At 40.2% G+C, this 22,332-nt stretch overlaps 2 protein-coding genes and 1 long non-coding RNA gene across 5 annotated transcripts in view; 1 reads left to right on the forward strand and 2 right to left on the reverse strand.

Annotated features, from left to right (window-relative positions):
* Positions 1-2,416: 2,416 nt before the first annotated feature.
* SCML1 (Scm polycomb group protein like 1) lies at positions 2,417-15,467 on the reverse strand. Of its 2 annotated transcripts, none has more exons than XM_060137188.1 (7): positions 15,356-15,467; positions 12,345-12,493; positions 11,268-11,348; positions 7,479-7,583; positions 6,599-7,091; positions 5,166-5,317; positions 2,417-3,878 (listed from the first exon to the last, which is right to left on the reverse strand). In XM_060137188.1, the coding sequence occupies exons 2-7, from the start codon at positions 12,372-12,374 to the stop codon at positions 3,726-3,728; spliced, it is 1,014 nt and encodes a 337-aa protein (XP_059993171.1). In that variant the 5' UTR covers positions 12,375-12,493; positions 15,356-15,467; the 3' UTR covers positions 2,417-3,725. The 2 variants fall into 2 exon arrangements, with proteins under 2 accessions (XP_059993171.1, XP_059993170.1); XM_060137187.1 differs by having other exon boundaries at positions 15,347-15,388.
* A 289-nt stretch (positions 15,468-15,756) lies between these two features.
* LOC132513748 (uncharacterized) overlaps positions 15,757-22,332 on the forward strand; it is an 84,527-nt gene continuing 77,951 nt past the window's right edge. The window contains exons 1-3 of the long non-coding RNA XR_009538530.1: positions 15,757-15,957; positions 16,179-16,267; positions 19,059-19,112. This is a non-coding gene — a long non-coding RNA (uncharacterized LOC132513748). The remainder of the gene's footprint in view (positions 15,958-16,178; positions 16,268-19,058; positions 19,113-22,332) is intronic.
* The window catches only part of NHS (NHS actin remodeling regulator), a 348,976-nt gene continuing 345,577 nt past the window's right edge, over positions 18,934-22,332 (reverse strand). For both annotated transcript variants that reach the window (XM_060138319.1, XM_060138318.1), the window contains one exon: positions 18,934-20,844. In XM_060138319.1, the coding sequence (XP_059994302.1) occupies positions 20,235-20,844 (610 nt within the window). In that variant the 3' untranslated portion in view covers positions 18,934-20,234. The remainder of the gene's footprint in view (positions 20,845-22,332) is intronic.

Below are 22,332 nucleotides of genomic sequence, written 5' to 3' on the forward strand. Positions count from 1 at the left end.
GGCATGTGAATGTGAGTGACTGATACGTGTTATTATTGCCTCTTACTGTTGTTTAAACTAAATTGGCTTTTTAGAAACTGAAAAAAAATCCCTGAAAATATCCACGGTGGGACTCTTTTGACATTCTAAAACTGGTTTTTGCATATGCCCTTAGAGGAAGTTAGCTTTCTAGAAGGAATTGGTATTTCTCTTCCTGTGCCTTTGCGATGTAAATGATCTACCTGGGCTCTCTGGAACTTTAATCACTTTATCTTTTTTTTTAAAAACTGAAGTAGAGTTGATTTACAATGCTGTGTTAGTTTCAGGTTTACAGCGAAGTGATTCAGGTATACATTTACCTATTCCTTTTCAGAGTCTTTCCCATTAGTTTATTGTAAGACGCTGAATATAGTTCCCTGTGCTATACAGTAGGACCTTGTTGTTTATCTATTTTATGTAGAGTAGCTTGTGTCTGCTAATCCCAAACTCCTAATTTATCCCTCCTCCCCGCCTTTCCCCTTCGGGACCCATAAGTTTGTTTTCTATGTCTGTGAGTCTGTTTGTTCATTTGAACCTTTTTTTGGGATTCCACACTGAGTGATATCATACGATATGTCTTTCTGCGTCTTACTTCACCTAGTATGATGATCTCAACATGGGTCCACCCATGTTGCTGCAGATGGCATTATTTCATTCAAAAAGAGGCCTTTTAAAATTTTAGCAGGAAAACTGTGAGATCTCTTTGTCTATATATGTAAATGTATGTCTCTGCGTACCTTATAAATATGAAGTGTCTGCTTCCAAATGGCATTGCCAAGATTGGTTTGTGGATGAGCTGTTTAATTGGCTTAAAAGAAATTAAACGCTTATGTAAATTCTCAGAAATATAAAAAAGACTGGCTTGAATGAATTTCAGGTTCACGTGGCCTGGGAAATATTCAGTACTGAATTGGTATCTGGTACTGAAGCTAGCTTAAGCTTTTTGGTTTGATTAACATAGACATGTCTTTAGAATCATCAATATTAAGTATAACACTTCTGTTGTACCTAGGTTTACTAGAGATCAAATAACACCTTACTGTATCTGTTGCAAATACGTCAGCAAGGAAAATAACTTGATATGATGAAACTTTAGGTAAACATAAATAAGAGCTTTTAGGTAAACTCTATAGGAATAATTACATTTTGGGAAGGTCTATCTAAAATAGTCTTTCCAGATTTTGGTAACTTGAAACTAAACCAAGTTAAGAGAATTCACTGACTACCTGCGTCATTTCAAACAGGATAAAATACTGGAACATTAATTGCTGGGCAGATCTAAATTTACCTCCCTTTGCTTTCTTAGGAGAGGAAGACTAGAGCATAAGTTTTCCAATCAGGAAATGCTGGTATGACAAACAGTTCACGGTTACTTGCTTCTTGGTTTTTGCTGGTGATTAAGGTTTTCAAGGGTTGAGATTATCATTGGTCATAATTCTAGTTATTGTAACCAAGTTTCTTTATGGATTACATTGTAGTCAGATGTTTAACCGTGCCTTTTAAAGTCTTCTGTCATTTATAGGAAGTTACTGTTGTACTCTGATGCTTTTGCAAAAGAGTTTCATCTTCAAGATGATCCACAGGAAGGCCCTTTTGACAAGTACAGGTCTCTGATCAATTTCAGATCATACTATACTGAACTGGGAGAGATATTAAAAAATCCTAATGGAAAACTTGAGGCTTCATAAAAAGTTAATGGATCGGTTACTGAGTGAACTGGTGAATATGGTTATAATTTTTATGGCTTTTGTCTGGAATATTACTGGTTTTGATCTGTGTTTTCCAGATATAGGGAAGTCCTTCCCCTCAAGTTAGTTTTGGGTAGAATGGAAACATTTTTCTCTTCTCTCTGCCTGGTCTCTCCAGACACTGGAGACTCTTGGGTTCTGAGCAGCCTTATCAGGTGAATGGGAAAGACTGTCTCCTGGCATGTGCAGGAATCACGATGTTTTAGAGATTCTCTAGAAGAGAGAAATCCACTGAGGTGCAGGCTAATGGCAGGCCTTTGGCATGGCTCTCCTGGCTTTGAGAGGCCTTTTGGGAATTCATTCTGAGACTACTTCTGAATTCCACCACAGCCAGTTAGGAGGACCCTATGTGGTCAATTGACCAGACTTAATTCTGTAAACAAATTTAGTCTTGATCTGGCTGTGTTTCATGGAGATGAGGGTAATTTTAGAGAGGAAAATTTGTTTCAGTGGATGTTAAATTCTAGTTCTGCTAATTGTCTGCATTAATGAAAGTTATTGTGTTAGCCATACTTTTGCCTTGATATTCAGGATGGAGAGAGAATTCTCTAGTGAAGTTGTCACAGAGTATAACTACTCACGACATGTATCACTGCTTGCTCTAAGTCTTCAAGCAAGTAAAATCAAATCTGAGGCTCTGACATTAATGGTTGCGGTTATTAAACTTTATTATATTTTAAAATCTAAAAACTGTAAAACATAGTATTTATACAAACACCTGAGGACTGTTCAAGTGGCACAGCATCTTCACACTGACAGTTTGAAAGGACAAGTTTAAATTAGAATCTTGTCTTATAAGACAAAAGAAATAACACGGACGAAAAAGCCCTTTAAATCATATACGCCCAGTAAATAGTTGCATTTGCTTATAAAGTACACTTGGTTTTCTAAAAAGAAAACGTACAATCTTACCCCTGGTGAACATCTTACTGGCATTTATAACAAATGGCTAATACAATTAGCACCATTTCTCATAGCTTATAACATTACACTAAATATTATACAATATAATGATGTAATAAATAAAACAACAATGAACATGTTCCATGTGAAAGTTCTGATTTTTAAAATTAAAATGACAAATCAGAACTGATGCACCTTCCAAAGTTTAGTAGGATAAATGGCTCAGAAAGGAAATTAACTAGAAACATTGCACAAGACAGAACTTCCCTGTATGGAAACCCTGAAGTGTGAGCTGAGAGGTACCAGTGATGTCAAACGATGTGCATATGTTTTACAGAATAAAAAAACTCACTATATGTAGAGTTGATCTTCACCTCTGTGGAAGTGTAAAGTGCCATTTTAAATTAAAAAAGAAAAGATTTACTTGTGTGTATACTTCAGATACAGAACAAAATATAAATATGAAACAGTACCCATATGAGGAATAAACAGATAATAAAACACATGTTTAAAAAACTTGGACATAGGCATCTTCGTGGAGAGCTGTGAACAATGAATGCCTAGTTAAATGTTGAAGCTTAGACAAAATAAGGAAGTTTAAAAATAAAACATATTAATTGAAAAGAATATAGTCAGACTCCATCCAACCCACCCTTGTAGTGTAATATCTCTTGCATAAAATGACTATCTACCTTATAATTTTTTTCATTAGAGAACCCGTCAATCCCTCCCTGACTACTTTCCCCTTTGGGATTTGGCTGTTTTGGTTTTACATATAAACATTAACCAAAATCAAAGGTGTTTCTCTGTTTCCTGCATGAAGTGTAACTAACTATCTGTAAACTATGCAAGGAAAGTAATGAAAAGATACAAAGAACAAAGCACCAGTTTGACTCTGCTAGTGCTAACATGTTAAATGGCTTCTAAAGGAGTAGCCTGGACTGTCCCAGGGTTCTGTGATTTTGGATACACTGTATTTTAGAGGAACCTTCTACACAACAAAAACTAAGGGCAGAGAGAAAAGGTGGCATTGGTCTCCCTAGAATTAAGTCCAATCTAATCTACACACTTTTTAAATTGTTGAGGTATCTTTCTGTCTTTAAGCATTTCAATGTAGTGGCGCAGCTTCAGCGCTGTCCCCAGCTTAAGCCCCATGTACTTCATCATCATGTCATTCTTGAGCAGTAGCAGAGCTTTCCCATCAATGTCCTACAGAGAGAAGGAAATTAAAATAATTAATAAAGCTTTCATACTTTATCAGAATGGTTCTTCCTTTCTATGTAAGAACATGTAACACCAATTAGAGGGCAGCTCAGTCCAGATGTATATTCTCTGAATATGCAACTGCTTGATGGAAACTATTAAAAATCTAATTTGTACAGTGAAGCATCACTTAATCATCTGTAAATTTGCTTCAAATTTTAAGAAAAAGGAAATTTAACCTAATATCTTAAAAACGTCCTAAGCATCAAACTACCTAATTTTAAATATCGTGTGTTGAACAAAATACTGCATAGCTGTGACAAAAAGTAAAAACTATGAATGGTAAAAATGAATTTCAGATGGTCATTAACTTTCTTAGAAGGGCTGGGAGCATGAGTATGTCAGCTATAAGTGTGCTATACAGTGCTGTCTTAACACTGAAAGCTAATCAGTTGTCGGAAGCTAATTAGATGCTAAAAACTAATTACTGATTTTCTTACCATATTGAAAAGGGTACATCAGATATGTGGGCACTAATTTTATTCATTAGGAAACCCTATAAAAAACATTACCCGATAGTCACAAGGTATCCTCCAAATGTAAAAAAGAATTAATTGACCAAATGATGCTGCTGAAGCATATTATTTGGTTTTCACAAGTTCTGGTTTAAAAATAAAACTGTACTGAATCATATGTCACTGGCTGAAGGGACCTGAAATCCCTCACAGTACTGCCTTTGTCAGGTACCATCTATACATTTTCTACTAAGTAAAACTAGAAATTAAAGAAATTAGAATTTAAAATTTAGCCCATGATGTTACTTTGTAAATGGCATAAGGGTATCAGCATTCCAAATCATCAATAACCATATAAGGTCAACAGAACTGAGCCAAATGGAATCAGTTGCTGGATTCATCGGGCATCGTAACAAGGAGGACACCCTGTCACAGCTGTGGTCACCCCTCCTACTCACGGTCCTGGGGCCGAGCAGGGAGCAGGTGGGGAGGAGGATCCTTGTAGCTGTTGTTAGAGAGTGTGGCCATGCTGAATCATCTTCTCTTGAGAACTTGAAGACTTGTAGTATTTTAGGTACCCGGGTACCCATTTAAAGCACAGATCCAGCCTCCACCCTTTAAGGCTCTAACTTTGGGCAAAGTAAACTTTCTCGCATATGGAATAATCAGTTGATAGGGTTCCCCCACCATCCACACTAATCAGTATCCAACTGAAGGGCCTGCACAGAGGTCATTCAAAGTCATTACGGCAGGAAAACCGGATCAAAAGATACATTACATGTTGCATGAAGAGGTCGACGAGGGCACTTGATAACTGAGGATCTACGTATTTCAGAAACAGGATCACTTCATCCACAGACCAGGTTGAAGGGTCATCAGGGAGGCTCTGTTTGAGGACACCCGGGGCACTTCCAGCTGGTGAACTTGGACCTTCAATGGGGGAAAAAAGACAAATCATACTTGACCTGATCATTATCCTGAAAGAAGAGATGTTAGGTAGGGAAGAAGTGTCTCATTCCTGGAACCTTGTGTGAAGTACCCCGGCATGGACCCAAGACTCCAAGGTAAAATCCAGGGAAAGCCTAGACAAAGATGACCTGAGGATGGCTACTCAAGAATGTCCCACCTGACCTCCCCCAAACAACAAAAGCAGCTTCGGAAGACACCTTAAAGCTTCAAAGATCATAAAACAGACTGAGCAATCTGAGGCCTCTTGGGCCACAGGCAAAATACAGCAAAAGATCTGTTACTTGGGTTAAATTAGGTTAATCTAAGATAACCTATTGCTCTCTTACTTTGAGAGAAATTCTTTGAAATGCTTAATCTCTGTCCTCTTGGTCTCTCCAGATGAGGTTTATTTTACTAGCTAATTGCAATGGAAATCCCCAGAATTTAGTTTTATAATTGCTTAAATTATTCACTTTAATCAGTGAATTTCAATAACCCCCATTATCTTTGAGAACCAAATCAGTTCTTTACTGAATCTCTTCCGTGGCTTTAAAATTAACATCTCTCAAGGCTTAAAGGTGTATCTGAAGTTTGAAAACAACAAGACTTCTGCTCAGCTAGGTCAGAAGTAACTTTAACATTACACTGAATACCTCTTTCAAGTTTCACTGCATGGTAATAGATATTTTGGTTGAAGGTTTATGTTTAAAAAAGAAATAACGTGAGGCATGAAACAATTTAGGTGCTCATACCTCAAAACGTTTTAGGTGTGCCGTTCACTACGTTGTACTGAAACTTCTTTGTGTCCAGACAGGTACTCATTTACTCAGCCAGAGTGCTCAGACTCCCTAGAGTTAGCGTGTGGTAACGGAAGCGGCTTTTGTAATTCGCCGGACCGTCAACACAAATTTGACCTTAGTTCCTGTGAATTAGCCTAAAGTGTACCTTTTCTCTCCTGTCATCTGGGCTCTGGCCATTTTAGGAGCATTTTAATTATTTACACAGGGAAAGGGTAAAGAAAAACAGAAGATTAAAAACTCGCAATGGGATCATTATGAGTATTAGTGGAGGAGAGGCCTGTCCGTTGACCGGCACGGTGCAGGTACATCACAGACGCTCAAGAAGTCTTAGTCATCGTTCAGAGCGCTGCCCCAAGCTAGCCCTCAAGATGGGAAACAAACAGCTTCCACAAGCTTGCATCAGGGGTGTTGAGGAATATAGGGTAAATAATGCTACTTGTAACATGTGTCAGTTCACACTCACCGAAGCTGGTCGGGACATAGAGAGGTGAGCCAGCACGGCTGAATCTACTGTTTTCCAGTAAAGCTGGGTAGGTCATCATGTCAGGGCTATGTGCTGGCCTGCGTTCACTCTGGGTCAGCACGGTTGCAGGCTCGACCGCAGTGGACTGGGTGTCTAAGAAAAGACTGCGGGTGTTGTGGGCCTCTGGACTGGAGGAGCCCTGCGTGGGGTCCTGGGGCGAGTAGTACTCCTCGTAGGAACGCCTGCGGTAGGTGGAGGGGACCGTCGGGCTCAGGCTAAGGGATCGCTCCAGATCCAGAGGCACCGGGGACCCAAAAGGTGCTTCTAGAGGGTTGCTCTGGGAATCCTTTTCCGGCCTTTGTACTGGAATAGTGGGGCTATAACTTTTAGGGTAAGGCGATGGACAGAGACACCGCTTCTTCCTCATTTTCTGGTATCTGATCTTTTTAGAAAGGAGGTAATTATAATCTTTAAATGCATATCCGAGTGGCTTCTGAAATGACACAAACCCAGCATAAACCAACTGTGAGTGAGTGAAAGAAAAAATAGTAAATACATCCATAATTACTTTCCATGGAAGATTGCTTTATATTATTAAAGATAAATGCTCTATTTTGATTACATGATTTCCTCTTCAACCCTACATTTTAATTGCACTTTATGTATTACGGTTACAAACATAAAAATACCCATTGTCGTACATTTCTCAAACCTAAACTTCAGCATTTTTCCGGCAGAGGTTTAGTCTCCCATCTGCTGCTACAGCAAGTATAGATCAGCCTTGCTTATCTCACAGTTATTAGTTCTCTCTCACTTCTGACTGGCATCTTTAGAAACCAGAGGTTTATTATAGTTTTGAAAATATTTTTATAACACTTACACGACTTTGCAACCATGACTTCACACGAAAATGCTTGATTTTTCTAACCTTTGCGTGCACGACATCAAGTTTCTTATCCAGTTTTTGAATAGCATCATAGATGACCTATTATAATACAGACTATTAGTAGTTTCTACTTCAAAAGGAAAGGAACATAAAAAATACCATTAAGCCAAAGTCAAAGTCTGAAAGTTTTCAAGCCGTCAGAACTCTCTTGTTTCCCACTTGATGCCTGGTTGTTGGGGACCCAGAGCCGAGCTGGCTGAGATAAGGCGCGCCAACCTCCCACTCAACTACTCCATGTCACACAGGCATTTTACGAAGCTTGAATACTGGGAAGTAAATGTACCACAATTCCTATAAGCCATCACATTTATGATGGAGTCATTTTACATCAAGGAAGGTGCTACTTTAGGAAAGAAATTTTCAAATCTTGGAAAGAGCCTCTTTCCATATAATGATGGTATAACCTAATAGGCAGTGAGGGGTCCACTCTGGAAAGAACAGTGAGCCAAATACAACAGATGTGACCTTTGGTTCAGAGTACTTTAAAGTCATGCAATTAACAATTAACCTTACAAAACCTTTGAGTACGCGACCCCTGTGTGCCAATCAAGTATGTGACTGATAAAACCGGAGAATTCTTGAAATACACAGAAATTTCATTCGGGCAAAAATACACTTAAAAGGCCAGAACCACTAATTACATCATTCATTCAAAGAAACATTTATTGAAGGCCTACCACCTGTGAGAACTACTTCGCTAGATGCTGGGAATGTGGACATTAAAAAGAAAAAAAAAGAAAAAGGAAGAAAAAAACAGCTCCTACCCTAAGGAACTCCCATTTTAGCTGGAGAGAGACAAGTAAAGAGACATGGTCAACAGAGAAAGTGATCGGCCGCCTGGAGCAGTGGATTTCAGTGTGCTCCATGGACCAGCAGCATCAACACCATCCACGAGCTTGTTGGAAATGAAAAATCTCCCACCTCAGATCTACTGAATTGGGAACTCTGAGATCGAGGGCAGTGATCTGTGTTTTCACAAGCCCTCTAGGTGATTCTGATGCACGATGAAGCATGAGACCCACTGGCTCTCAGCCCTGAATAACTAGCACAGGCTCTAGGGGAACACAGTTGGGTTCAAGTTACTTAACTTCTCTGTTGTTCAATTTCCTTATAAATAGAATCGGGATGAAATCCTCTCTCAGTTCTGTTGAGGACAAAACAACGTGCTACAGTATTAATACCAACATAATAATAATAGTACATGATGTCTGGTCTGATAGTGCTCAATCATCTATTAGTATTATTATTGCCACGATACAGATAAGAACAAGAGGCTAAGCGTGCACAGAAGAGCAAGACCTAATCCAGCCTGACAGTCGTGGCAGGATTTTCGAAGAAGGAGGTATCTGCGTTGAGAATGAAAAGATGAGAAGGTGTTCACTAGGTAGAGATGTACAGAGGAGCATACAGGGCAGAAGGAACAGTATATTCTAAAATACCCAACAAATTAGGAGTATGGGATTAACTGATATAAACTACTATACATAAAACAGATAAACAAGGATTTACGGTAGAGCACAGGGAATTATACCCCAAATCTTATAATAACCTATAATGGAATATAATCAGCAAAAACCCCGAATTACTATGCTCTACACCCGGAACTAACACAATATTACAAATCAGCTATACTTCAATAAAAAATATTAAAACAGAAATTAAAAACACCCAAACAGAAAACAGGAAGTCAAATGTTTAGAAAGTGAACATAAATGACGATCGAAGAGCTGGGTTATGATGGGAAGGAGAGAGAGAGGATGACAGCTATAGAGGGATGGGAGGCAAAAAGAAGTGGTTTTTTTAAACCTGTGGGAGAATGACTACGCTGAGAGTGATGGAGACAGAGGCTGAAGACACAAGAGACAGAGGGATGAAGGGAGGTGTCTGAGCACAGGGAAAGAGGGTCAGACGCAGAAACCAGCAGAGGTGTTAGCCTTACAGAGGAAACACTTTTCCCACTCCAGTGGTCAGGAAGGAGGTCGTCAGAGATGGATCCAGGCAAGTGTGAGGGCTGTGGGGAGAGGAATCAGGACTTGGAGGGGATTTCTGCTCCACACCCTCCATTTTCTCCACGAAATAAGAGAACAGGATCGGGGTTGTCTGAGGATCACCAGTCCCCAGTGGAGGTCCTCCCCTCTGCTTCCCAGCCTGGACAGGGCTGGGGTTTTACTAAAGGGGGTGCTGGGCGAGGATTAAAAAAGAACAGATGGAAGTGCTGCACCGTGTGGTCTAGACTGGTAAGGGAAGGCGCCGAAGAAAGGAGGGAGCTAGCACATTAGGAGAAATGGAGCGCATCCCTTAGCTGTGACTTGGGAACCTGGGCACGTCTTAGCGGAGATACTCTATCCCAACACATCTTGCACAATCGCTCAGAAGGCCCTGGCAGAGCAGTGTCAACCCAGTTCATCGTGGATGCTGATGTAAAGCAAGCAGGGGAGAGCACTGCTCAAAAATCAGAACTCCCTACGTCGTCCCTGCATTCCCACTCTCTGTACATCCTTCCCCGGAAGACAAGACACGTTCCCTTTAAGTATTCCACTGCTGTTCTCTATAATGATAAAGACTCCCATAAACATTTTTTACTTTTCAAAGTATGTTCATTATATTCAAGAAACTTTTTTATATGTTAAGAAACATGTATTTGTTTATAAATGTTCATTGCTTCTAGGGTATGCCGCTCACAAAATCCTTGATAATTACATACTTCTATCAATCTCCACCAACACGTCAATTTTTACAAAATCCCCTCAAAACTATGGAAGATAAACTCTTTAAAAAATGGTGGGCTGCCATTTTGTTTCAATTGAGATATCCTGACATGCATTTAGGCACATACTAAGTTTTATCCAAATCAGCCAATTCCCTTTAAAGATTTTGTAGGGGAAATTAATTCAGTATTGAGCAGTTTAGATGAAGGAGACATAACTATTATACATTTCATCAGTTAAGGGCTTTTACAAAAGGCTATGAAACCTCCATATTGCTATTTCAAAACTTTCACCTGAAGATGCTATTCTAACTAGAAATTGTTTAAAAAAATCATCACAATGAGAGCGATAATCATAAGCAATTTGATACAGCAAAATTTCAATTGTCCACCTCTTTCTATGATATAAAGAGAATTTAAGCTTAATATTTTAGAAAACTACATTTGAGAGATAGAACTTTTTGTACCTGGCAGTGAGTAAGGACATTCAGAATTGTTTTTTGTTGCTCTTCGTTGCAGGATGTGTTAGACACGACACTTCCCTGCTGATATTTTAAAAATTGAGTAGTTAATACTTCACTTCTCTGAAAGTCAAACTGAACAGTAAGTGGGGAAAAAACACTATTTATTTAACTTGCTTTTATTTTTCACCAGCTTTTCAAAGAGTTTCAGAAATATTAATCTAAAGCAGAGACAAAATAAAAAAACTCATGTTATTATGAGAATGAAGATGATCACTGCTAATTAAGAAAGGGATTAAGCAAAGAATTTATTATATCAGAAGGACGGAGGTTTAGAATTTTGCACTGAAAAAAATGAGTAAAAACTGCTCTGAATTTTCTACAAGGAAAAGAGGGAAGTGAAATGGTTAATTGCTCATTGTCTAATGAAAGGAATCAGACAAATTCAGGAGAGACTAATCTTGAGTGTGAGTTTACAGGAAGTCTATGAAGAATTTTTTCTTTAAAGTGGTTAAGTGTTAATATATTTGGCAAATGGCAATTAACATTACTTACATTATTGAAATATGCAGTATTTGGTTCATATGCATAAAGAACAGTGTTATCATCATCATAAGTAGAGATTCGTGTTCTTATCTAAGGAAAATTTATTAATAAATTAAAAGGAAAGATGATAGAACTTAAAGAGGACTTCAATTTCACTTTCGAGAAGCTCCAAAAGCCAATTTGTGATATCAAGGGACCTTTGTAAATACTATGACTATAGGAAAAGATGTCCTTGCAAAACTGTTTTCTCATTAACTTAACCACACTTAAGACATCGTTTTCCTCTTGTGTACCTCAGGGTAGAAAGACTATTCTTCTAGTAATTTGGCAGCAGAACTGCTGTAAAAGCAAGTATTTCTAACTACAAAGAATCCTGTTCATGGCTTTTGATTTTTAAATAGACCAACAGTACCACTCTGTGGACAAAATAGGAAACACTTAAGCACCTATCTTTTTTTTTTTTTTTTTTTTCCCCTGTACTTGGAGGCTTGTGGGATCTTAGTTCCTCCACCAGGGATAGAATGTTGGAGTCCGAAGCACTGAACCACCAGGGAATGCCCCACACCTATGTTTCTTGATAAATTAATCTCTAAATCACCTAAAACATTTTGGGGGGAATAAGACAGTGCATAAATAAGTAAATAGACAGTAAACAGCCATTACATTTCACTTAATAACTCTTTATTCTAAGAATGGATTATGAACTATAGGAATAATTTTAAACCTACATAGAAGTATGTATGTCTGTTTCAAAAGACAAAATAATGTGGAATTGGGCTATATATTAATACTTATAAAAATATACCATGTTACCTTTGTATAGCTATGCATTGTATAGGTATGCTTTGCAAAGTGCTTTCACATAATTATGTGAAAAGAGTCAGAAAAAAAAGGACTCTTGGTAGGTAGTTAAAATTTAAAAACTTTCACACAAATGTTCATAGCAGCTTTATACATCAGTGTCCAAAACTCATGAACTGTATATTTACAACCTCTGCATTTCACTGTACAAAATTCAATTCAATTTAGAAAAAAATAGAACACAATGAAAAGAACAAAGACAGATTTTCAATTTGAAATACAAACCACATCGACTTCACTGGAGCAGCTAGACATCTTTTTTGTGCAACCAGAGCAACTCCGCTTTCTCCGAGTTGGGCCTAATTATTTTTAAACTTGCTGGAGGGTTATTTGCGAAACTCCTTGGTCCCGTAGGACTGGTAAATCTTCAATTCCTGAAAAGCAACGCATAAAAAAGTTACTTCACCCACTTACTGCCTTAATAAACTTAACATGGATATGTTCTCAGAATACCAACTCAAGTTGAATTGGAGTCCTGGCTGAAGTTTAGAGAGCGACAAAATGAGAATTCTTCCATTAGTGATTTAGAATAAACCTTTAAAAAGTGAAGGGTTTTATTGCCCACGCGTAGGAATAAGAATCGAGATCGAACACATTTCCAAATTGTGAAGCGGATGCTCCACAACCTAAAGGCTACAGAGTAAGTGCTGGAGACAAATGAACAACAGAGCATGAGTCCTAACTGCTTTGGTCAAGGAGCTCCGAAGCTTTTTACTCAGGGAGACTGCGGGCCTCCAAATGTGAGTCAGGAGTCTCTTGTGGCTTGGGCCGCCCACCACGGTGCGGCCTGGAAAGACCACTAAAGACATCGCCTCCTCCCCTGCTCGGTGAAAACTGGGTGAGATTACGTCTAAGGTCATTTCAGTGCTTAAATTTTATATTATAAAATAAATAGTTAAATTTTATATTAAACCTAAAGGACTGTATGTGAAAAATAAGCCAAAAACTCTTCTAGAATTATGTAGGCTCGGTTATGGTTCTGAGTCATTCATCTCTGCCACCAGGAGGACGTTGAGTGCAATGCTGTCATATCATATCTCGTAGTAGATTTGAACGCTGGCATCACAGTACTGGGAGGGGCGTTAATGAGAGAGCTAGGTTCCCTTTATCCATCCTGAGCCAGGGCAGGAATGAGAGGCAGAATGAAGGGAAAAGTAACTCTCAAGTTAGACAAATGCAGTCTAATAATGTGGAATAAATTCAAGTTATTAAATACCTCCAATTTGAGCTGTAACTTGAACCAAATTTTACTTTTTTAGACTATGTTTATTTTTTCTGATTATACAACTAATACAAGTTATGAATACTTAAACTGGTGTTTTCATACAAAGGAAGACTACACAGCTATGAGAATAAACCAATTATTGCTACACACAACGAGGAGGACGCATCTCAGGAATCTCAAAACTACAACCTTGAGTAAAAGCCAGACCCAGAAAAGAATACAGTGTATGAGCTCAAAAAGAGGCAAAAGTAAAAGAAGTCTTTCTAAATTAATAACTTTAGATATACCATAGTCACTTCAACTTCTTCGTTTCCTATCTTGCAAATAGGCCATGATTTATTTAACTAGTCCCAAGTCATGGATATTCAAAAGTCACTCCTCAAGTCTTGCTCTTACAAAGAACAGTGCAGAGCAGGCTCCCACCTCTACCTGAACTCACACAGAAAGAGAATAGTGAGTTAAAGTTTCCCAACTCTAGGGACCATTTCTTATACTCTGACTGTATTTCTAACAACTTTGTTTTAGAGATTTAAATATATAATTTTTCTTGAAATTTGAACTATGCCACAAAGTATAGATAATAGCATCTAACAGATTTTACTGCTTACTCTGTGTCAGGCAATGTTCTAAGCACGTGATGTATGTTAATTCATTTAGCATTCCTGACAACCCTGCAGGGCAGGCTCTATTATCATCCCCATTTTCCTTAAGAGAAAACTGAGGCAAAGAGACTTTAAGTAACCTACCCAGGTCTCATAGTAAGTAGTGCAGTACGACTCCAGAGCCTATGCGCTTTACTTCTTCATTATTAAAATCACCTGGAATCCCTTTTCGACCAAGAACAAAAGAAAATCCAGAACTCCCACCATGGCCTACAAGGTCTTTACAGTCAGGTGCCTCCACACTGCTCAGAGGTCACCTCTTATCACTTCTCCCTTTGCTCTAAGCCTAAGATACTTACTAGCTGGCCTTTTATAGACAAAGTTTGCCAACCATTGTTAGAGACTCTGACAGACAGTTCCCTAATGGCTTAATTACAATGCTGCTAAAACTCGGCAAGAACCACTACTCGGCAAAACAGGGCAGACTGCAGTAGCCAGACCCCTCCGCATTTTTTTTTTTTAAACAAGACCGTGTCAATACACGGATCACTTTCTAAAAATCCTGTCAGGACTCTCAAAAGCATCCGTATCAAACTTCAGCGGCTACAGAGTCGGTCAGACCGGGGGGGGGGGGGGATAATGCCGTCCAAACTGCATCCCCATGACCCATCAGGGAACCGAGCCCATGCCGTGCTTTATAAAACACCGTGCAGAAAAGTTGCTCGTTAAATCACGATTTGTAAACATTAAGCCAGTTTAAAACTCTAGAGCAGTTCGACTTCAGGGAGAGCCAGGTAAAGGGGGGGCAGCGATCCCCAGGAGACGAAGATATCAACTACCGTGCTCCATGCACATCTTTACTTCGTTTAGCCTCGCGTACGTATTTACAACCGTGAAGCTGCACTCTCTTAGATCAATCGCGGTTACCAGCAAAGCCTCAGAATCAACGTGTGCACCTCAAAAAATGTTACAACGAACCAACTCGCTAGTTGATAGATTTTCCAAACTCAAAATTCTGACAAGTCTGAGAGCCTTGGTCGTTCGTCGCCCCCTCACCCACCAAGGAAGAGAAAGGACGAAAAAGGATCAGCTCTTAGAAAGTCGGCACAAACCACTCAATAAGGGGCCACATCTCAAGCGCCTACGCGCTGGCATCCCGGGAGGGGCGGTGGGAACCACTCCGAATCATCCCAAGCCACCCCAACGGCACTGCGGCTGAAACTCCAGAGCAGACTCGGTCTTTCCGAAAAGGCAAACCCTTTCTCTTTCCTCAGGCAAACCCTCCTCCCCCGCCACCCCGCTCCGCTCGGGAGCGCCACAGCCGTGAAGTAAAATCCCTCCCCACCTGCTTCAGGCGCACATCCAAGACAAGAAAGTTCAAAGGGAAGAAAAAGTGTCACCTGACAGACCTTTGCTGGCGCAGAGCCCGCCAAATCGGCCTCCGGAGGGCGCCGGACGCAGGTAGCAACGGACGACGGTGCCTCCGCCCGGGCGGCAACCGCTGTAATGGTTACCAATGCCTCAAACGTTCCTCGCGCCGGAAGTACGGCGCGCTCCCGTGACGCGACGGCCGCGAGCCCCACGGAAGCTGAGGCGCAACGCTCGTACCTGTGAGCACCCGAATGCTTAGGTTCCCACGCGCGCAGCCGGTCGCTGACCAATCAGCGGCCGCTACAAGACACGCCTGGGCCGTCAGCCGACCAATCCAGCGGACCTCTGAGCCGTTGCAGGGGAGCGGGCGTCGCTAGAGCTACTGCCAAGGGGAGAGGCTTTGGTTTCCTCGGGGCGGCCGCACTTCCGGCCTCCGAGCCCCTGTAGCTTGGCGTTGTTCGCGGGGGCCGGTGGGATCGGAACCCCGTGCTAGACTGAAAACACGAGCCTCTAAGGCTGAGAGGGGTTTAGTGCGGTTGTGCAGGAGCGCCGGCGCGCGCGACTTTTTCTGTGTTGGAGCGAGTTTAAGGAGGCGGCTCTGGGGGGTGAGGCGTTTAGGTGCGTGGCCTCCCCACTCTCGGTTAGTTCTTTGAAGCTTTTTTTTTTTAATGTAATTCCCCCCTCTTCCTCCTCCTTCCCCGTCCCTCTGTGACGCACCCCAGACGTCGACATTGACTCAATTCTAGGCGTGCACGTCAGTGCTGGAGTTCGAAGGGGGAGGGAGCGGGAGCGGGGCTTTAGCAATTGTGGTTTGGTACATACCGGGAAAAGTTATTTTAAAAAGTTGTTATCTCTCCACAGGGTGAGGTAACACAGACCTTGGAGCCAGATTTGCTGGGTTTGTACCCCAGCCCCAACAGTTAAGCGCTCTGTGGCTTTGGGCAGCTCGGGTAAACGGCTCTGTGCTTCAGTTTCCCCATCTGTAAAATGGGCACAACGTGGGGGGGTGCTTCATGAGTTAGAGTAGGCAAAGCACTTAGAACAGTATCTGGCACCTAAGTTTGCGTAATAAAGGGTACATGACATTACTTAGTGGCACATCGAGGTTGTTCATCTGAGGAAGGAGGCACAGTCTGAGTAATTATCAGAAGCAAAGCAGGTAACTTTAAAGTAAAGCCATAAATATTTTTCTGGCCTGGAGAGGTACAGGAAAGTATACTGGACACTGGAAATGTATTCTTTCTTCTCTCAAATGCAAAGCGAGATCGGAGCCGGTTACAGAGATAGTATTCATTATTATCGTTATTATTTTGCTCATACTTTTGCCATAGCAGTTCCCCTCCCATATGTCCAGACCGCTATAAAACACTTGCCGTTTGTTAAACCCCAGGAGTGCAATTACATAGCAATGAAGAGAGCAGCCAGTTGTTTAATTGCAGTCACGTTTATTTGCAGTTTCTATACACACTTTCTAGGTAATCAAACTTTTCTGGTACATTTTTTTTGAGAGGGGTTCACAATGAAACTGTCACCATTTTTACTAAAAATAAATACAAGACTTAAAGTGTTGCACAGCTCTAAAATATACAAAGGCTTGAATTGAATGTAAACGTTGAAAACATCTTACAAAAGAAACCGTTTTTGCAACGATTTAAAAAGTTCATATTTACAGATATTACAAAAATACAAAATGGAGGCAAGTCCATAAACCATTGTCTTTCGGCCAGCATGAACTGGTTCTAGTACCAAAAGAGTTACACTGTAACCTTCCTCATAGTTGTAAATCTTTGTCATGATCTAGTTCTTTCAGTCTGCCACCACTGCAGCAAATGTACTCACTGAACTTTGGCAAGAGCAAACAGTGTGTTTTGTTTGCTGCAACTGGTCCGTGTCCTCTACTTAGCCAAAAAAAATAAAAAAATCAGGAAAAAAAATTTCCCCCACACAACATAGACATGTTGTATAAACACAAAAGAAGAAAAAATTAGCATCAGTGCAAACAACAGAAGAAAAGTTTGGGTTGATGTTGTTCACAATACCTAATGTGTGTACTCTGCTTTAAGACGGCAGTGATGTTGAAGACAACCCTCTAAATCTTGGTCTTATGTGCTACGTGATAAAGCCATGTAGAATTACTAAGGAATTTCTTGCCTTTTTTTTTAACTCAGTTTGTTACTCAATACTCTTTTGCACAGTGAATTTTAAATCCATCTTTATCTGGGTTTTTTTTAAATCTATGAAATATAAAATAGAGAAACTCTGCTATAAATTTTTAGAGTAAACAAAATAAGTAAAACTATATTCTAAGGGTTAGTTCTGTGATCATTACATATAGAAGGTCTCTTATTGCCTCACAATTCAAGTCAATATGTATTTTAAAATATATATAGTACCATTACTTAAATTAATGTCAATAATAAGGTGACATATTTGTTAAAGCCAATTTGTGTGTTTTCTGTTCAAGATTTAGAATCACTTTTAAAGCCTACATACCTTTCTTTACGCTTAAAAAACCCCTAACTACACAAAAGCCGTACTGCAAATGAGCTGCTTTTATGAGAATTACAAAAAATCACCTATTGTGACTGGAAATGACTTTTTTTATTGCATTTGTCTAAAAACCTTACTTTTAAAAGTTTGCCAAGTGTACTTTTCAAAGTATGAGAAAAAGTTATTCATGTTCCCATGTGGTGTCAAACCATGCTGGTTTTCTTAACTAATGGGTTCCAATGAGAAATGATGGTCCATTTTTTTCAAACCCCCAAACATTTTTCTTTTAGTAAAAAGTATAACACTTCGTAAATGTTCAAATGTACGCTTTACCAGGTAGCTTATCTATCCCTGCACAAGCACGCGTGCGTGCACACACACACACACACACACACACACACACACACACATACATTCATTCTCCCTCCTCTACCCCGCCACCCCCAGCACCCATTTTACATACGAGGATGACAAGAAATTAAGAAACACAACTTGATAGTGAAAACAAATAGGAGAATAAACCAGACACTTTTTTTTCTTTCCAAAGAAACAAACAAAAACCCAACAGCAATCAGATTCTGTAATTCTCACTCTGTAACATCTTAAAAAGTGTTTCTATTGAAAGATAGCATCTTCTTAGACCAGGCTTTCTCCTTCATATTGCATGAACTAAACCAAAACCACAAACCCCCTTTCACACATCCTACTTTCCCAAATACCACTTGCATAAGCTTAAAGCCAGCTGCTTATCAATTTCTTGGTAACTCTGGTATGTTCTATCACTCTAATCACATTCTATTCTTTTATATAGGCCGTATTCCTTCTTAGTTCTCTACTTTCTACCTTCTCCCATTCAAAACATTCCAAGTACATAGCTGCTCATATTTCCGACATATCATTTCATACAGCATCAGTTCATGTCAAAATCACAGGTGTAAAACCCATTTGCAGATTTCAACTTGTAACTACATTTTTTTTTCAGTTTTAAGACAAGAAAATTCAAGTAATTCAGCTTGTTTCCCTGCCTTCATTTTATCAGAGCACTTGCCCTGACATTTCCTTTCCCACCCACCACCCTCCCCTTTTGCCATCAAGCAGATAGAGTAAAATCAGACAAAAACTCAGTTATATGTAGCATTGTGAACCAGAGCTGCTCCCCATTCCCATTTTAACAGTGAATTTAAATAATGCATATACACATACCTATTTCCCAACTACGTTGTTCACAGTGTCATTTCTGTTAATTTTTAGGTAGCATGGATCTCATCAGCACAGAGAGAAAGCTTCACTGAAAACTCATTGCAGGTACTTACTGATAAATCCACAGCTCTGTGGCATGCTTATGTTTTGTTTTCGTTCGTTAAAGAACCTGGAGCTAATTGCTCAACTGTTTAAGGAGTTTAAAGATTCTAGTCCTCAGATTAGGACTGTTTATGTCCCCAGTAGTGTAATATAAAACATAACCTAAAATTAACTACTGTTTTCCCTACTCATTCTCTTTAAAGCAATCCACTGAAAAATTGAAGTTTAAAGGACACTGTCAAGTGCTGTTGTTCAGGGCTTTATGTTGAGAATGATGATTTCTCTCACTGATTTTTTTTTTTAAATCAAAAGCATGCTTTTCATTCTGTCCAAATTGCCACATGGCAAATCACAGCCACGTGTTACCAGTAGTTTGTTTGGTGCTGCAGTTTGTCACAAAAATGGTTAAGTCTGAATTCATTATTTTAAATTAATCACATTTCACTATATGACCTCAAGATTTCCTTTATTTCACCAGTTTAAAATTCATATTTTGAGGTTTATCACTCAGAAATCATATTGGTGGACATTTAAATATGGTATTTGATACGAAAATGGTATTCACAGAATACAATTATTACACTTTATTTGTTGTGTTCTATAAGCAGTTGGTGTGGTAGATAATTGGCCACATGTCCACTCGTCATCCATAAATCTATTTACACATTTTTATCAAAAATATGGTATTTACATGTGTGTAGTTCTTCTAAATTTTGCTTTAGTTCATTTTAATGTAAAAATATACCGAACCTCCAGAGTATTTCATCCTCTTAAGAATTATGACAGTGAGGGCTTTGTTTTCTGAATAGGCAGCTCTGGGAAAACTTTTTCTAGGTTTCATGAAAAGCAGACATTTTCAAATTCTCTATTATCAAAAGGAATGAGATTGGGTAAATCAAACTACCCTAAAGAAAAATATGAAAGACAGTGCAGCTACTTAAAAATATGGAAAATAATCAAGAAAGACCAAACCACCTTCCATTTCCCCAGCAAATATTTAGGAACTTGTTGGTAAGCGTGATGGTACCCCACCATGTGCTGACTTCTCCCCAGTCTTCCGTTCTGTTCCTCCATCCTCATACGACTAAGGTTTTGGCCTTTGACAGCCAGCCTGGCGTGGACCACCTATGTTGAGCTCTGGGAGGATCGGTCATCATGTGGGCTCCCATCAGAATTTTCTGTCTCGCCTTCGGAGATGGCCTGCATGGGCGCGTTGTACAGCCTGCAGCGGACACTGTAGCGGCTGCTGCTGGCCGCAGGGGGAGCCCGGGAACGTCCAACCCTTGCCGATGCCGGGGTGGCAAAGTTCTTTGAGGAGAAACCTTCTGCATTAACCCGTGGGGAGCACGGAGAGAGGGGGGACAGCGCTTCAGTTCCCGGTGCCCCCTGATGGGCCTCATGGGTGCTTTGGGGGGACTCGGCTGTGAGTTCCCCAGGAGGTTTGGGCAGGATGGGACTCTTCAGGATCTCAGTAGCAGACATGCGGTAACTGGAATCCGAGCGGCTGCCTTTCTTGAGGAGTAATAGCTTAAACTCTTCATTCGATGTGTTGGACTTTTTGGCATTTCGGTAGATGAGGCCAGGAGACCTCTGGCTGTTTGGGGTGGTCACATTGCTGTTGGTTGAGGTGACAGAACCAGCACTGTTGCTGCTACTGCTGCCCAGGGAAGCTCTAGATTTACTTCGAACAGACATGTCCCCAGAATCTTTTCTTCCAAGTACTTTCCTCTTGGACCTTTCAAGAAAAGGAACAATCTCAGTCCACATACACTTTAGTGAAACTAAAAGTGTTACGTCACACTCAGCCATCTCCTTAAAGAGCAGTTTGTTGTACCCTGTCTGATGGGATCCTAAGCATTAGGGCTGTAGGGGTGAGGATTAAGATACATTGCTTGCCCTCGCAGCACTCACAGCCTGAGGGAAATTCTCCAGTAACCAGCGGATATGAATTAGGTTTTGGAAATGACCATTTCAAATAATGACTAATGTGGAGGCTAGAGGTTCTAGGGGAGGGCTCACTGGGAAGTTTCACAAGAGTACAAGAAAATACTGCTCTCTGACTCGTGGTTAGAGTGTAGGTGGTGAAGGACGGTCACTTTTATTCAACCTGTCTCTGCAATACAGATGAAATCCTCTGATGCCTGGGATTGGCTTCCAGTGAATACCAGGAGAGCAAAGTGGAAGGAGGTGTGGATGGGACAGGACTGGCCATAGGCTGACGGTCGATAGGCTTGGGTGATGGATATGTCTGTGTGTGTGTTTGGCTGGGGGTGGGGGCAGGCAGTGGTGCGTTACACTATTCTGTCTACTCTTAAAATTCCTCCATATAAAGAAATTTCTTACATGACTTCTTGAGTAAGTCAATCCATTTTGGCTGCAGATACCATTTGCCGTAGCTGCCCAGGAATATCTGTGTACAGTGTATTAATCAGTAAGCCAACTTTCTGGAGGAGCTGGAAACCTAGACCACCTCTGGAGCTCTGAAAGCTCTGTGCACTATAAACTCTCAAGAAAAGAAAATTTTTATTGTCACTGTGCTGCACGTAAATAAATAAACAAACAAACGAATTCTGCATAAATGTAAATCTAAGATTACCAAACTCTGTAAGTCTACCAAACCTAGGCACCCAGCCATCATTATTATATTATTTCTTTTGATAAATAAACAGGCATAAATTTCGTGAACTTAGTCACTGAGTCAGCATGACCCAGTTCATTGCTACGTACTGGCAGCATGCTTTCTCACCAGCCTAAAAACCTGTAGGTTAGAGAAAATGTCAGTTGTGCAATTGGACTCCAGCCTGATTATGGTGCACTGAAAGCTTCGTGGTTGCTATCTCGTGTATGCCAGTGTCTGGCACTCTAATAGGGTAGGGATTTCAAACTAATGTCTGCTTTTAGCATCTACCATATTCTAGACACAGACATGATATTTTATCATCAAAACTGAATATGTGAGCTATAGGTATCCCCAGTTACAGCAAGGGAAATAGGTACACAGGTTTTAACTGACTCAAGACTGGACAGGAAGTGGCAGCATTGGGATTCAATTCCAGGTCTTTCTGACTCTACTCCTTCCATTCTGTCCACTCTTCAAGACACTAGCATTTGGTTTTTTAACTTCACAGCATTTAATAACTTGTCCTAAGGTTGGGGATAAAAGGGGGTGAGGAGAATATAATCAGGGACAAAGAAAAATAATGATTCTACACTCTCCAAGTGG

Source organism: Lagenorhynchus albirostris, chromosome X (genome assembly GCF_949774975.1).
Source record: "Lagenorhynchus albirostris chromosome X, mLagAlb1.1, whole genome shotgun sequence".
In the NCBI taxonomy this organism is placed as follows: Eukaryota; Metazoa; Chordata; class Mammalia; order Artiodactyla; family Delphinidae; genus Lagenorhynchus; species Lagenorhynchus albirostris.